This window comes from Labrus mixtus, unplaced genomic scaffold (assembly GCF_963584025.1).
Source record: "Labrus mixtus unplaced genomic scaffold, fLabMix1.1 SCAFFOLD_145, whole genome shotgun sequence".
Taxonomy (NCBI): domain Eukaryota; kingdom Metazoa; phylum Chordata; class Actinopteri; order Labriformes; family Labridae; genus Labrus; species Labrus mixtus.
This window is the reverse complement of record NW_026870301.1, coordinates 281-15,000: the sequence shown is the minus strand read 5'-3', so window position 1 is coordinate 15,000 and position 14,720 is coordinate 281. Positions and strand designations below refer to the sequence as shown.

Here is a 14,720-nt window from a genome sequence, read left to right as displayed (position 1 = left end):
TGCTGTACGGACATTAACTTTATTTATAACCTGCTGTACGGACATTAACTTTATTTATAACCTGCTGTAATGACAATAACTTTATTCATAACCTGCTGTACGGACATTAACTTTATTTATAACCTGCTGTGAGGACATTATCTTTATTTATAACCTGCTGTACGGACATGAACTTTATTTATAACCTGCTGTAATGACAATAACTTTATTTATAACCTGCTGTACGGACAATAACTTTATTTATAACCTGCTGTACGGACATTAACTTTATTTATAACCTGCTGTAATGACAATAACTTTATTCATAACCTGCTGTACGGACATTAACTTTAATGTATTAAATGCAGAATAACTTTTCTAACATTTTATTTTTCAGAGTTTCTCGTCGTGTGTTTTGGAGGAAATGCGTCATGATTCGTCAGCCAACCGCCGCAAGGGCACAACCCCCAGACGCCGCCCACCGGCCCCAGCCCCATCGACCTCCAGGACGGCACCCCGCACGCCGAGGCGCAGTGGAGAATCAAGTGAGTGGGACAGAAGTGAGCTAATGGTCGTGTCACAGGAAGAGAGAGTGAGAATGTTTTCACATGAAGTCTGAATATCTCTCGCCGTCTGCGTCCTCAGGCCGGCCTCCCGTCTCCCCCAAGAAGAGACGCTTTCGACCTGGAACTAAAGCTCTGATGGAGATCAGGAGGTACCAGAAGAGCACCGACCTGCTGCTCAGGAAGGCGCCGTTCTCCCGCCTGGTGAGTCAGACGTCAGCTGACGCTGTGAAGAGACTTCCTGTTTGGTGACGCTGTGTTTCCTGTTGTGTGTTCAGGTGCACGAGGTGTGTCAGAGTTACTCCAGAGAAGCTCTGAGGTGGCAGTTGTACGCGCTACTCGCTCTGCAGGAGGTGAGTGACCTCACAGCGTTACTGTTCTCACCAACGCCGTCTGAGAAACCGTCTTCAAATCTTGATTACCTTCTTCTCCCTCCATGCAGGCTGCAGAGGCGTTTCTTGTCATGCTCTTTTCAGACGCCAATCTGTGCGCCATCCACGCCAAACGGGTCACCGTGTTCCCCCGGGACATTCAGCTGGCCCGCCGGATCCGTGGAGTGGACAACCTGTGAGGAGGACGCCGCCCTGCCTGCTCCTGAATAATGTGTTTTATTATAAAGATGTTGTTTTAAAGATCTGAACGAGTGATGATGTCATGAAGTGTACATAATAATACTGTCCTGTGATCGTGTGTTAATAAAATGTTTTTTTACCTGCAGTTTATTTTTTCTTCACAGATTTATTGTAAATATCATCAAAGTGTCGTTCAAGATTTACCTGGTCCCCCTGAACAGCTCTCACATTAGGCCCCTCCCCCACAGTCTGAGATATGATTATAGCCACGCCTCCAAAACCAACGAGCCGTTAACAGATTTACATTCAAGTCGACAACATCAGATGATGAAGAGGAGATAAACTACATTTATTTATAATGAAGAGATAAACTACATTTATTTATAATGATGAAGAGGAGATAAACTACATTTATTTATAATGAAGAGATAAACTACATTTATTTATAATGATGAAGAGGAGATAAACTACATTTATTTATAATGAAGAGGAGATAAACTACATTTATTTATAATGATGAAGAGGAGATAAACTACATTTATTTATAATGATGAAGAGGAGATAAACTACATTTATTTATAATGATGAAGAGGAGATAAACTACATTTATTTATAATGATGAAGAGGAGATAAACTACATTTATTTATAATGATGAAGAGGAGATAAACTACATTTATTTATCATGATGAAGAGGAGATAAACTACATTTATAATGATGAAGAGGAGATAAACTACATTTATTTATCATGATGAAGAGGAGATAAACTACATTTATTTATAATGATGAAGAGGAGATAAACTACATTTATTTATAATGAAGAGATAAACTACATTTATTTATAATGATGAAGAGGAGATAAACTACATTTATTTATAATGATGAAGAGGAGATAAACTACATTTATTTATCATGATGAAGAGGAGATAAACTACATTTATTTATAATGATGAAGAGGAGATAAACTACATTTATTTATAATGAAGAGATAAACTACATTTATTTATAATGATGAAGAGGAGATAAACTACATTTATTTATCATGATGAAGAGGAGATAAACTACATTTATTTATAATGATGAAGAGGAGATAAACTACATTTATTTATAATGAAGAGATAAACTACATTTATTTATAATGATGAAGAGGAGATAAACTACATTTATTTATAATGAAGAGGAGATAAACTACATTTATTTATAATGAAGAAGAGGAGATAAACTACATTTATTTATAATGATGAAGAGGAGATAAACTACATTTATTTATAATGAAGAGGAGATAAACTACATTTATTTATAATGAAGAAGAGGAGATAAACTACATTTATTTATAATGAAGAAGAGGAGATAAACTACATTTATTTATAATGAAGAGGAGATAAACTACATTTATTTATAATGATGAAGAGGAGATAAACTACATTTATTTATAATGAAGAGATAAACTACATTTATTTATAATGATGAAGAGGAGATAAACTACATTTATTTATAATGAAGAGGAGATAAACTACATTTATTTATAATGAAGAAGAGGAGATAAACTACATTTATTTATAATGATGAAGAGGAGATAAACTACATTTATTTATAATGAAGAGGAGATAAACTACATTTATTTATAATGATGAAGAGGAGATAAACTACATTTATTTATAATGAAGAAGAGGAGATAAACTACATTTATTTATCATGATGAAGGGGAGATAAACTACATTTATTTATAATGAAGAGGAGATAAACTACATTTATTTATAATGATGAAGAGGAGATAAACTACATTTATTTATAATGATGAAGAGGAGATAAACTACATTTATTTATAATGATGAAGAGGAGATAAACTACATTTATTTATAATGATGAAGAGGAGATAAACTACATTTATTTATCATGATGAAGGGGAGATAAACTACATTTATTTATAATGATGAAGAGGAGATAAACTACATTTATTTATCATGATGAAGGGGAGATAAACTACATTTATTTATAATGAAGAGGAGATAAACTACATTTATTTATCATGATGAAGAGGAGATAAACTACATTTATTTATCATGATGAAGAGGAGATAAACTACATTTATTTATAGTGATGAAGAGGAGATAAACTACATTTATTTATAATGAAGAGGAGATAAACTACATTTATTTATAATGAAGAGGAGATAAACTACATTTATTTATAATGATGAAGAGGAGATAAACTACATTTATTTATAATGATGAAGAGGAGATAAACTACATTTATTTATAATGAAGAGGAGATAAACTACATTTATTTATAATGATGAAGAGGAGATAAACTACATTTATATATAATGTGATGAAGAGGAGATAAACTACATTTATTTATAATGTGATGAAGAGGAGATAAACTACATTTATTTATAATGATGAAGAGGAGATAAACTACATTTATTTATAATGATGAAGAGGAGATAAACTACATTTATTTATAATGATGAAGAGGAGATAAACTACATTTATTTATCATGATGAAGAGGAGATAAACTACATTTATTTATAGTGATGAAGAGGAGATAAACTACATTTATTTATAATGATGAAGAGGAGATAAACTACATTTATTTATAATGATGAAGAGGAGATAAACTACATTTATTTATAATGAAGAGGAGATAAACTACATTTATTTATAATGATGAAGAGGAGATAAACTACATTTATTTATAATGAAGAGGAGATAAACTACATTTATTTATAATGATGAAGAGGAGATAAACTACATTTATTTATAATGAAGAGGAGATAAACTACATTTATTTATAATGTGATGAAGAGGAGATAAACTACATTTATTTATAATGTGATGAAGAGGAGATAAACTACATTTATTTATAATGTGATGAAGAGGAGATAAACTACATTTATTTATCATGATGAAGAGGAGATAAACTACATTTATTTATAATGAAGAGGAGATAAACTACATTTATTTATAATGATGAAGAGGAGATAAACTACATTTATTTATAATGTGATGAAGAGGAGATAAACTACATTTATTTATAATGTGAAGAAGAGGAGATAAACTACATTTATTTATCATGTGATGAAGAGGAGATAAACTACATTTATTTATAATGATGAAGAGGAGATAAACTACATTTATTTATAATGATGAAGAGGAGATAAACTACATTTATTTATCATGATGAAGAGGAGATAAACTACATTTATTTATAATGATGAAGAGGAGATAAACTACATTTATTTATAATGTGATGAAGAGGAGATAAACTACATTTATTTATCATGATGAAGAGGAGATAAACTACATTTATTTATAATGATGAAGAGGAGATAAACTACATTTATTTATAATGTGATGAAGAGGAGATAAACTACATTTATTTATCATGATGAAGAGGAGATAAACTACATTTATTTATAATGATGAAGAGGAGATAAACTACATTTATTTATAATGATGAAGAGGAGATAAACTACATTTATTTATAATGATGAAGAGGAGATAAACTACATTTATTTATAATGATGAAGAGGAGATAAACTACATTTATTTATCATGATGAAGAGGAGATAAACTACATTTATTTATAATGATGAAGAGGAGATAAACTACATTTATTTATAATGATGAAGAGGAGATAAACTACATTTATTTATAATGATGAAGAGGAGATAAACTACATTTATTTATAGTGATGAAGAGGAGATAAACTACATTTATTTATAATGATGAAGAGGAGATAAACTACATTTATTTATAATGTGATGAAGAGGAGATAAACTACATTTATTTATAGTGATGAAGAGGAGATAAACTACATTTATTTATAATGATGAAGAGGAGATAAACTACATTTATTTATAATGATGAAGAGGAGATAAACTACATTTATTTATAATGTGATGAAGAGGAGATAAACTACATTTATTTATAATGATGAAGAGGAGATAAACTACATTTATTTATAATGATGAAGAGGAGATAAACTACATTTATTTATAATGATGAAGAGGAGATAAACTACATTTATTTATAATGATGAAGAGGAGATAAACTACATTTATTTATAATGATGAAGAGGAGATAAACTACATTTATTTATAATGAAGAAGAGGAGATAAACTACATTTATTTATAATGATGAAGAGGAGATAAACTACATTTATTTATAATGATGAAGAGGAGATAAACTACATTTATTTATAATGAAGAAGAGGAGATAAACTACATTTATTTATAATGTGATGAAGAGGAGATAAACTACATTTATTTATAATGAAGAGGAGATAAACTACATTTATTTATAATGATGAAGAGGAGATAAACTACATTTATTTATCATGATGAAGAGGAGATAAACTACATTTATTTATAATGATGAAGAGGAGATAAACTACATTTATTTATAATGATGAAGAGGAGATAAACTACATTTATTTATAATGATGAAGAGGAGATAAACTACATTTATTTATAATGTGATGAAGAGGAGATAAACTACATTTATTTATAATGATGAAGAGGAGATAAACTACATTTATTTATAATGATGAAGAGGAGATAAACTACATTTATTTATAATGAAGAAGAGGAGATAAACTACATTTATTTATAATGAAGAGGAGATAAACTACATTTATTTATAATGAAGAAGAGGAGATAAACTACATTTATTTATAATGAAGAAGAGGAGATAAACTACATTTATTTATAATGATGAAGAGGAGATAAACTACATTTATTTATAATGATGAAGAGGAGATAAACTACATTTATTTATAATGTGATGAAGAGGAGATAAACTACATTTATTTATAATGTGATGAAGAGGAGATAAACTACATTTATTTATAATGAAGAAGAGGAGATAAACTACATTTATTTATAGTGATGAAGAGGAGATAAACTACATTTATTTATAATGTGATGAAGAGGAGATAAACTACATTTATTTATAATGTGATGAAGAGGAGATAAACTACATTTATTTATAATGTGATGAAGAGGAGATAAACTACATTTATTTATAATGTGATGAAGAGGAGATAAACTACATTTATTTATAATGTGATGAAGAGGAGATAAACTACATTTATTTATAATGTGATGAAGAGGAGATAAACTACATTTATTTATAATGAAGAGGAGATAAACTACATTTATTTATAATGAAGAAGAGGAGATAAACTACATTTATTTATAGTGATGAAGAGGAGATAAACTACATTTATTTATAATGAAGAGGAGATAAACTACATTTATTTATAATGAAGAAGAGGAGATAAACTACATTTATTTATAGTGATGAAGAGGAGATAAACTACATTTATTTATAATGTGATGAAGAGGAGATAAACTACATTTATTTATAATGTGATGAAGAGGAGATAAACTACATTTATTTATAATGAAGAAGAGGAGATAAACTACATTTATTTATAGTGATGAAGAGGAGATAAACTACATTTATTTATAATGAAGAAGAGGAGATAAACTACATTTATTTATAATGTGATGAAGAGGAGATAAACTACATTTATTTATAATGATGAAGAGGAGATAAACTACATTTATTTATAATGATGAAGAGGAGATAAACTACATTTATTTATAATGTGATGAAGAGGAGATAAACTACATTTATTTATAATGATGAAGAGGAGATAAACTACATTTATTTATAATGTGATGAAGAGGAGATAAACTACATTTATTTATAATGTGATGAAGAGGAGATAAACTACATTTATTTATAATGATGAAGAGGAGATAAACTACATTTATTTATAATGTGATGAAGAGGAGATAAACTACATTTATTTATAATGATGAAGAGGAGATAAACTACATTTATTTATAATGAAGAAGAGGAGATAAATTACATTTATTTATAATGATGAAGAGGAGATAAACTACATTTATTTATAGTGATGAAGAGGAGATAAACTACATTTATTTATAATGATGAAGAGGAGATAAACTACATTTATTTATAATGTGATGAAGAGGAGATAAACTACATTTATTTATAATGTGATGAAGAGGAGATAAACTACATTTATTTATAATGTGATGAAGAGGAGATAAACTACATTTATTTATAATGATGAAGAGGAGATAAACTACATTTATTTATAATGTGATGAAGAGGAGATAAACTACATTTATTTATAATGATGAAGAGGAGATAAACTACATTTATTTATAATGATGAAGAGGAGATAAACTACATTTATTTATAATGTGATGAAGAGGAGATAAACTACATTTATTTATAATGTGATGAAGAGGAGATAAACTACATTTATTTATAATGATGAAGAGGAGATAAACTACATTTATTTATAATGTGATGAAGAGGAGATAAACTACATTTATTTATAATGATGAAGAGGAGATAAACTACATTTATTTATAATGTGATGAAGAGGAGATAAACTACATTTATTTATAATGTGATGAAGAGGAGATAAACTACATTTATTTATAATGATGAAGAGGAGATAAACTACATTTATTTATAATGTGATGAAGAGGAGATAAACTACATTTATTTATAATGATGAAGAGGAGATAAACTACATTTATTTATAATGAAGAAGAGGAGATAAACTACATTTATTTATAATGATGAAGAGGAGATAAACTACATTTATTTATAATGATGAAGAGGAGATAAACTACATTTATTTATAATGAAGAAGAGGAGATAAACTACATTTATTTATAATGATGAAGAGGAGATAAACTACATTTATTTATAATGATGAAGAGGAGATAAACTACATTTATTTATAATGATGAAGAGGAGATAAACTACATTTATTTATAATGATGAAGAGGAGATAAACTACATTTATTTATAATGTGATGAAGAGGAGATAAACTACATTTATTTATAATGTGATGAAGAGGAGATAAACTACATTTATTTATAATGTGATGAAGAGGAGATAAACTACATTTATTTATAATGTGATGAAGAGGAGATAAACTACATTTATTTATAATGTGATGAAGAGGAGATAAACTACATTTATTTATAAGTGATGAAGAGGAGATAAACTACATTTATTTATAGTGATGAAGAGGAGATAAACTACATTTATTTATAATGATGAAGAGGAGATAAACTACATTTATTTATAATGATGAAGAGGAGATAAACTACATTTATTTATAATGATGAAGAGGAGATAAACTACATTTATTTATAATGATGAAGAGGAGATAAACTACATTTATTTATAATGATGAAGAGGAGATAAACTACATTTATTTATAATGTGATGAAGAGGAGATAAACTACATTTATGTATAATGATGAAGAGGAGATAAACTACATTTATTTATAGTGATGAAGAGGAGATAAACTACATTTATTTATAATGATGAAGAGGAGATAAACTACATTTATTTATAATGATGAAGAGGAGATAAACTACATTTATTTATCATGATGAAGAGGAGATAAACTACATTTATTTATAAGTGATGAAGAGGAGATAAACTACATTTATTTATAATGATGAAGAGGAGATAAACTACATTTATTTATAATGATGAAGAGGAGATAAACTACATTTATTTATAATGATGAAGAGGAGATAAACTACATTTATTTATAATGATGAAGAGGAGATAAACTACATTTATTTATAGTGATGAAGAGGAGATAAACTACATTTATTTATAATGATGAAGAGGAGATAAACTACATTTATTTATCATGATGAAGAGGAGATAAACTACATTTATTTATAGTGATGAAGAGGAGATAAACTACATTTATTTATAATGAAGAAGAGGAGATAAACTACATTTATTTATAATGATGAAGAGGAGATAAACTACATTTATTTATCATGATGAAGAGGAGATAAACTACATTTATTTATCATGATGAAGAGGAGATAAACTACATTTATTTATAATGATGAAGAGGAGATAAACTACATTTATTTATCATGATGAAGAGGAGATAAACTACATTTATTTATCATGATGAAGAGGAGATAAACTACATTTATTTATCATGATGAAGAGGAGATAAACTACATTTATTTATTTATAGTGATGAAGAGGAGATAAACTACATTTATTTATCATGATGAAGAGGAGATAAACTATATTTATTTATAATGATGAAGAGGAGATAAACTACATTTATTTATAATGATGAAGAGGAGATAAACTACATTTATTTATAATGATGAAGAGGAGATAAACTACATTTATTTATAATGATGAAGAGGAGATAAACTACATTTATTTATCATGATGAAGAGGAGATAAACTACATTTATTTATAATGATGAAGAGGAGATAAACTACATTTATTTATAATGATGAAGAGGAGATAAACTACATTTATTTATAGTGATGAAGAGGAGATAAACTACATTTATTTATAATGATGAAGAGGAGATAAACTACATTTATTTATAGTGATGAAGAGGAGATAAACTACATTTATTTATAATGATGAAGAGGAGATAAACTACATTTATTTATAATGATGAAGAGGAGATAAACTACATTTATTTATCATGATGAAGAGGAGATAAACTACATTTATTTATAGTGATGAAGAGGAGATAAACTACATTTATTTATCATGATGAAGAGGAGATAAACTACATTTATTTATAATGATGAAGAGGAGATAAACTACATTTATTTATAATGATGAAGAAGAGATAAACTACATTTATTTATAATGATGAAGAGGAGATAAACTACATTTATTTATAATGATGAAGAGGAGATAAACTACATTTATTTATAGTGATGAAGAGGAGATAAACTACATTTATTTATCATGATGAAGAGGAGATAAACTACATTTATTTATAATGATGAAGAGGAGATAAACTACATTTATTTATAATGATGAAGAAGAGATAAACTACATTTATTTATAATGATGAAGAGGAGATAAACTACATTTATTTATAATGATGAAGAGGAGATAAACTACATTTATTTATAATGATGAAGAGGAGATAAACTACATTTATTTATAATGATGAAGAGGAGATAAACTACATTTATTTATAGTGATGAAGAGGAGATAAACTACATTTATTTATAGTGATGAAGAGGAGATAAACTACATTTATTTATAGTGATGAAGAGGAGATAAACTACATTTATTTATAGTGATGAAGAGGAGATAAACTACATTTATTTATAGTGATGAAGAGGAGATAAACTACATTTATTTATAGTGATGAAGAGGAGATAAACTACATTTATTTATAGTGATGAAGAGGAGATAAACTACATTTATTTATAGTGATGAAGAGGAGATAAACTACATTTATTTATAATGATGAAGAAGAGATAAACTACATTTATTTATAATGATGTAGAGGAGATAAACTACATTTATTTATAATGATGAAGAGGAGATAAACTACATTTATTTATCATGATGAAGAGGAGATAAACTACATTTATTTATAGTGATGAAGAGGAGATAAACTACATTTATTTATCATGATGAAGAGGAGATAAACTACATTTATTTATAATGATGAAGAGGAGATAAACTACATTTATTTATCATGATGAAGAGGAGATAAACTACATTTATTTATAATGATGAAGAGGAGATAAACTACATTTATTTATCATGATGAAGAGGAGATAAACTACATTTATTTATAATGATGAAGAGGAGATAAACTACATTTATTTATCATGATGAAGAGGAGATAAACTACATTTATTTATAATGATGAAGAGGAGATAAACTACATTTATTTATCATGATGAAGAGGAGATAAACTACATTTATTTATAATGATGAAGAGGAGATAAACTACATTTATTTATCATGATGAAGAAGAGATAAACTACATTTATTTATCATGATGAAGAGGAGATAAACTACATTTATTTATAATGATGAAGAGGAGATAAACTACATTTATTTATAATGATGAAGAGGAGATAAACTACATTTATTTATAATGATGAAGAGGAGATAAACTACATTTATTTATAATGATGAAGAGGAGATAAACTACATTTATTTATAATGATGAAGAAGAGATAAACTACATTTATTTATAATGTGATGAAGAGGAGATAAACTACATTTATTTATAATGATGAAGAGGAGATAAACTACATTTATTTATAATGATGAAGAGGAGATAAACTACATTTATTTATAATGATGAAGAGGAGATAAACTACATTTATTTATAATGATGAAGAGGAGATAAACTACATTTATTTATAATGTGATGAAGAGGAGATAAACTACATTTATTTATAATGATGAAGAGGAGATAAACTACATTTATTTATAATGATGAAGAGGAGATAAACTACATTTATTTATAATGAAGAAGAGGAGATAAACTACATTTATTTATAATGATGAAGAGGAGATAAACTACATTTATTTATAATGTGATGAAGAGGAGATAAACTACATTTATTTATAATGAAGAGGAGATAAACTACATTTATTTATAATGATGAAGAGGAGATAAACTACATTTATTTATAATGATGAAGAGGAGATAAACTACATTTATTTATAATGATGAAGAGGAGATAAACTACATTTATTTATAATGATGAAGAGGAGATAAACTACATTTATTTATAATGATGAAGAGGAGATAAACTACATTTATTTATAATGTGATGAAGAGGAGATAAACTACATTTATTTATAATGATGAAGAGGAGATAAACTACATTTATTTATAATGATGAAGAGGAGATAAACTACATTTATTTATAATGATGAAGAGGAGATAAACTACATTTATTTATAATGATGAAGAGGAGATAAACTACATTTATTTATAATGATGAAGAGGAGATAAACTACATTTATTTATAATGATGAAGAGGAGATAAACTACATTTATTTATAATGTGATGAAGAGGAGATAAACTACATTTATTTATAATGATAGAGAGATAAACTACATTTATTTATAATGATGAAGAGGAGATAAACTACATTTATTTATAATGATGAAGAGGAGATAAACTACATTTATTTATAATGATGAAGAGGAGATAAACTACATTTATTTATAATGATGAAGAGGAGATAAACTACATTTATTTATAGTGATGAAGAGGAGATAAACTACATTTATTTATAATGATGAAGAGGAGATAAACTACATTTATTTATAATGATGAAGAGGAGATAAACTACATTTATTTATAATGATGAAGAGGAGATAAACTACATTTATTTATAATGATGAAGAGGAGATAAACTACATTTATTTATAATGATGAAGAGGAGATAAACTACATTTATTTATAATGATGAAGAGGAGATAAACTACATTTATTTATAATGATGAAGAGGAGATAAACTACATTTATTTATAATGATGAAGAGGAGATAAACTACATTTATTTATAATGATGAAGAGGAGATAAACTACATTTATTTATAATGATGAAGAGGAGATAAACTACATTTATTTATAAGTGATGAAGAGGAGATAAACTACATTTATTTATAATGATGAAGAGGAGATAAACTACATTTATTTATAATGATGAAGAGGAGATAAACTACATTTATTTATAATGATGAAGAGGAGATAAACTACATTTATTTATAATGATGAAGAGGAGATAAACTACATTTATTTATAATGATGAAGAGGAGATAAACTACATTTATTTATAATGATGAAGAGGAGATAAACTACATTTATTTATAATGATGAAGAGGAGATAAACTACATTTATTTATAATGATGAAGAGGAGATAAACTACATTTATTTATAATGATGAAGAGGAGATAAACTACATTTATTTATAATGATGAAGAAGGAGATAAACTACATTTATTTATAATGATGAAGAGGAGATAAACTACATTTATTTATAATGATGAAGAGGAGATAAACTACATTTATTTATAGTGATGAAGAGGAGATAAACTACATTTATTTATAATGATGAAGAGGAGATAAACTACATTTATTTATAGTGATGAAGAAGGAGATAAACTACATTTATTTATAATGATGAAGAGGAGATAAACTACATTTATTTATAATGATGAAGAGGAGATAAACTACATTTATTTATAATGATGAAGAGGAGATAAACTACATTTATTTATAATGATGAAGAGGAGATAAACTACATTTATTTATAATGATGAAGAGGAGATAAACTACATTTATTTATAATGGATGAAGAGGAGATAAACTACATTTATTTATAATGATGAAGAGGAGATAAACTACATTTATTTATAATGATGAAGAGGAGATAAACTACATTTATTTATAATGATGAAGAGGAGATAAACTACATTTATTTATAATGATGAAGAGGAGATAAACTACATTTATTTATAATGATGAAGAGGAGATAAACTACATTTATTTATAATGATGAAGAGGAGATAAACTACATTTATTTATAATGATGAAGAGGAGATAAACTACATTTATTTATAATGATGAAGAGGAGATAAACTACATTTATTTATAATGGATGAAGAGGAGATAAACTACATTTATTTATAATGTGATGAAGAGGAGATAAACTACATTTATTTATAATGATGAAGAGGAGATAAACTACATTTATTTATAATGATGAAGAGGAGATAAACTACATTTATTTATAATGATGAAGAGGAGATAAACTACATTTATTTATAATGATGAAGAGGAGATAAACTACATTTATTTATAATGATGAAGAGGAGATAAACTACATTTATTTATAATGATGAAGAGGAGATAAACTACATTTATTTATAATGATGAAGAGGAGATAAACTACATTTATTTATAATGATGAAGAGGAGATAAACTACATTTATTTATAATGATGAAGAGGAGATAAACTACATTTATTTATAATGATGAAGAGGAGATAAACTACATTTATTAATAGTTGGTGATGAAGAGGAGATAAACTACATTTATTTATAATGATGAAGAGGAGATAAACTACATTTATTTATAATGATGAAGAGGAGATAAACTACATTTATTTATAATGATGAAGAGGAGATAAACTACATTTATTTATAATGATGAAGAGGAGATAAACTACATTTATTTATAATGTGATGAAGAGGAGATAAACTACATTTATTTATAATGATGAAGAGGAGATAAACTACATTTATTTATAATGATGAAGAGGAGATAAACTACATTTATTTATAATGATGAAGAGGAGATAAACTACATTTATTTATAATGATGAAGAGGAGATAAACTACATTTATTTATAATGATGAAGAGGAGATAAACTACATTTATTTATAATGATGAAGAGGAGATAAACTACATTTATTTATAATGATGAAGAGGAGATAAACTACATTTATTTATAATGATGAAGAGGAGATAAACTACATTTATTTATAATGATGAAGAGGAGATAAACTACATTTATTTATAATGATGAAGAGGAGATAAACTACATTTATTTATAATGATGAAGAGGAGATAAAACTACATTTATTTATAATGATGAAGAGGAGATAAACTACATTTATTTATAATGATGAAGAGGAGATAAACTACATTTATTTATAATGATGAAGAGGAGATAAACTACATTTATTTATAATGAT

At 26.3% G+C, this 14,720-nt stretch overlaps 1 protein-coding gene across 1 annotated transcript; it reads left to right on the top strand.

Annotated features, from left to right (window-relative positions):
• The first annotated feature begins 332 nt into the window (after window positions 1-332).
• LOC132968517 (uncharacterized) lies at window positions 333-1,259 on the top strand. The gene is made up of 4 exons (XM_061034212.1): window positions 333-524; window positions 625-746; window positions 821-895; window positions 985-1,259. Exons 1-4 carry the CDS (start codon window positions 404-406, stop codon window positions 1,111-1,113), a joined length of 447 nt encoding a protein of 148 aa, XP_060890195.1. The 5' UTR covers window positions 333-403; the 3' UTR covers window positions 1,114-1,259.
• Window positions 1,260-14,720: the final 13,461 nt, after the last annotated feature.

What these genes read in the sequence shown, in the direction of transcription:
- LOC132968517 (XM_061034212.1), top strand. Translation starts at nt 404, where the DNA reads ATGCGTCATGATTCGTCAGCCAACCGCCGCAAGGGCACAACCCCCAGA. An exon ending in AGGCGCCGTTCTCCCGCCTG is followed by an intron (nt 747 to 820) that starts GTGAGTCAGACG and finishes TTGTGTGTTCAG; the next exon opens with GTGCACGAGGTGTGTCAGAG. An exon ending in CGCTACTCGCTCTGCAGGAG is followed by an intron (nt 896 to 984) that starts GTGAGTGACCTC and finishes CCCTCCATGCAG; the next exon opens with GCTGCAGAGGCGTTTCTTGT.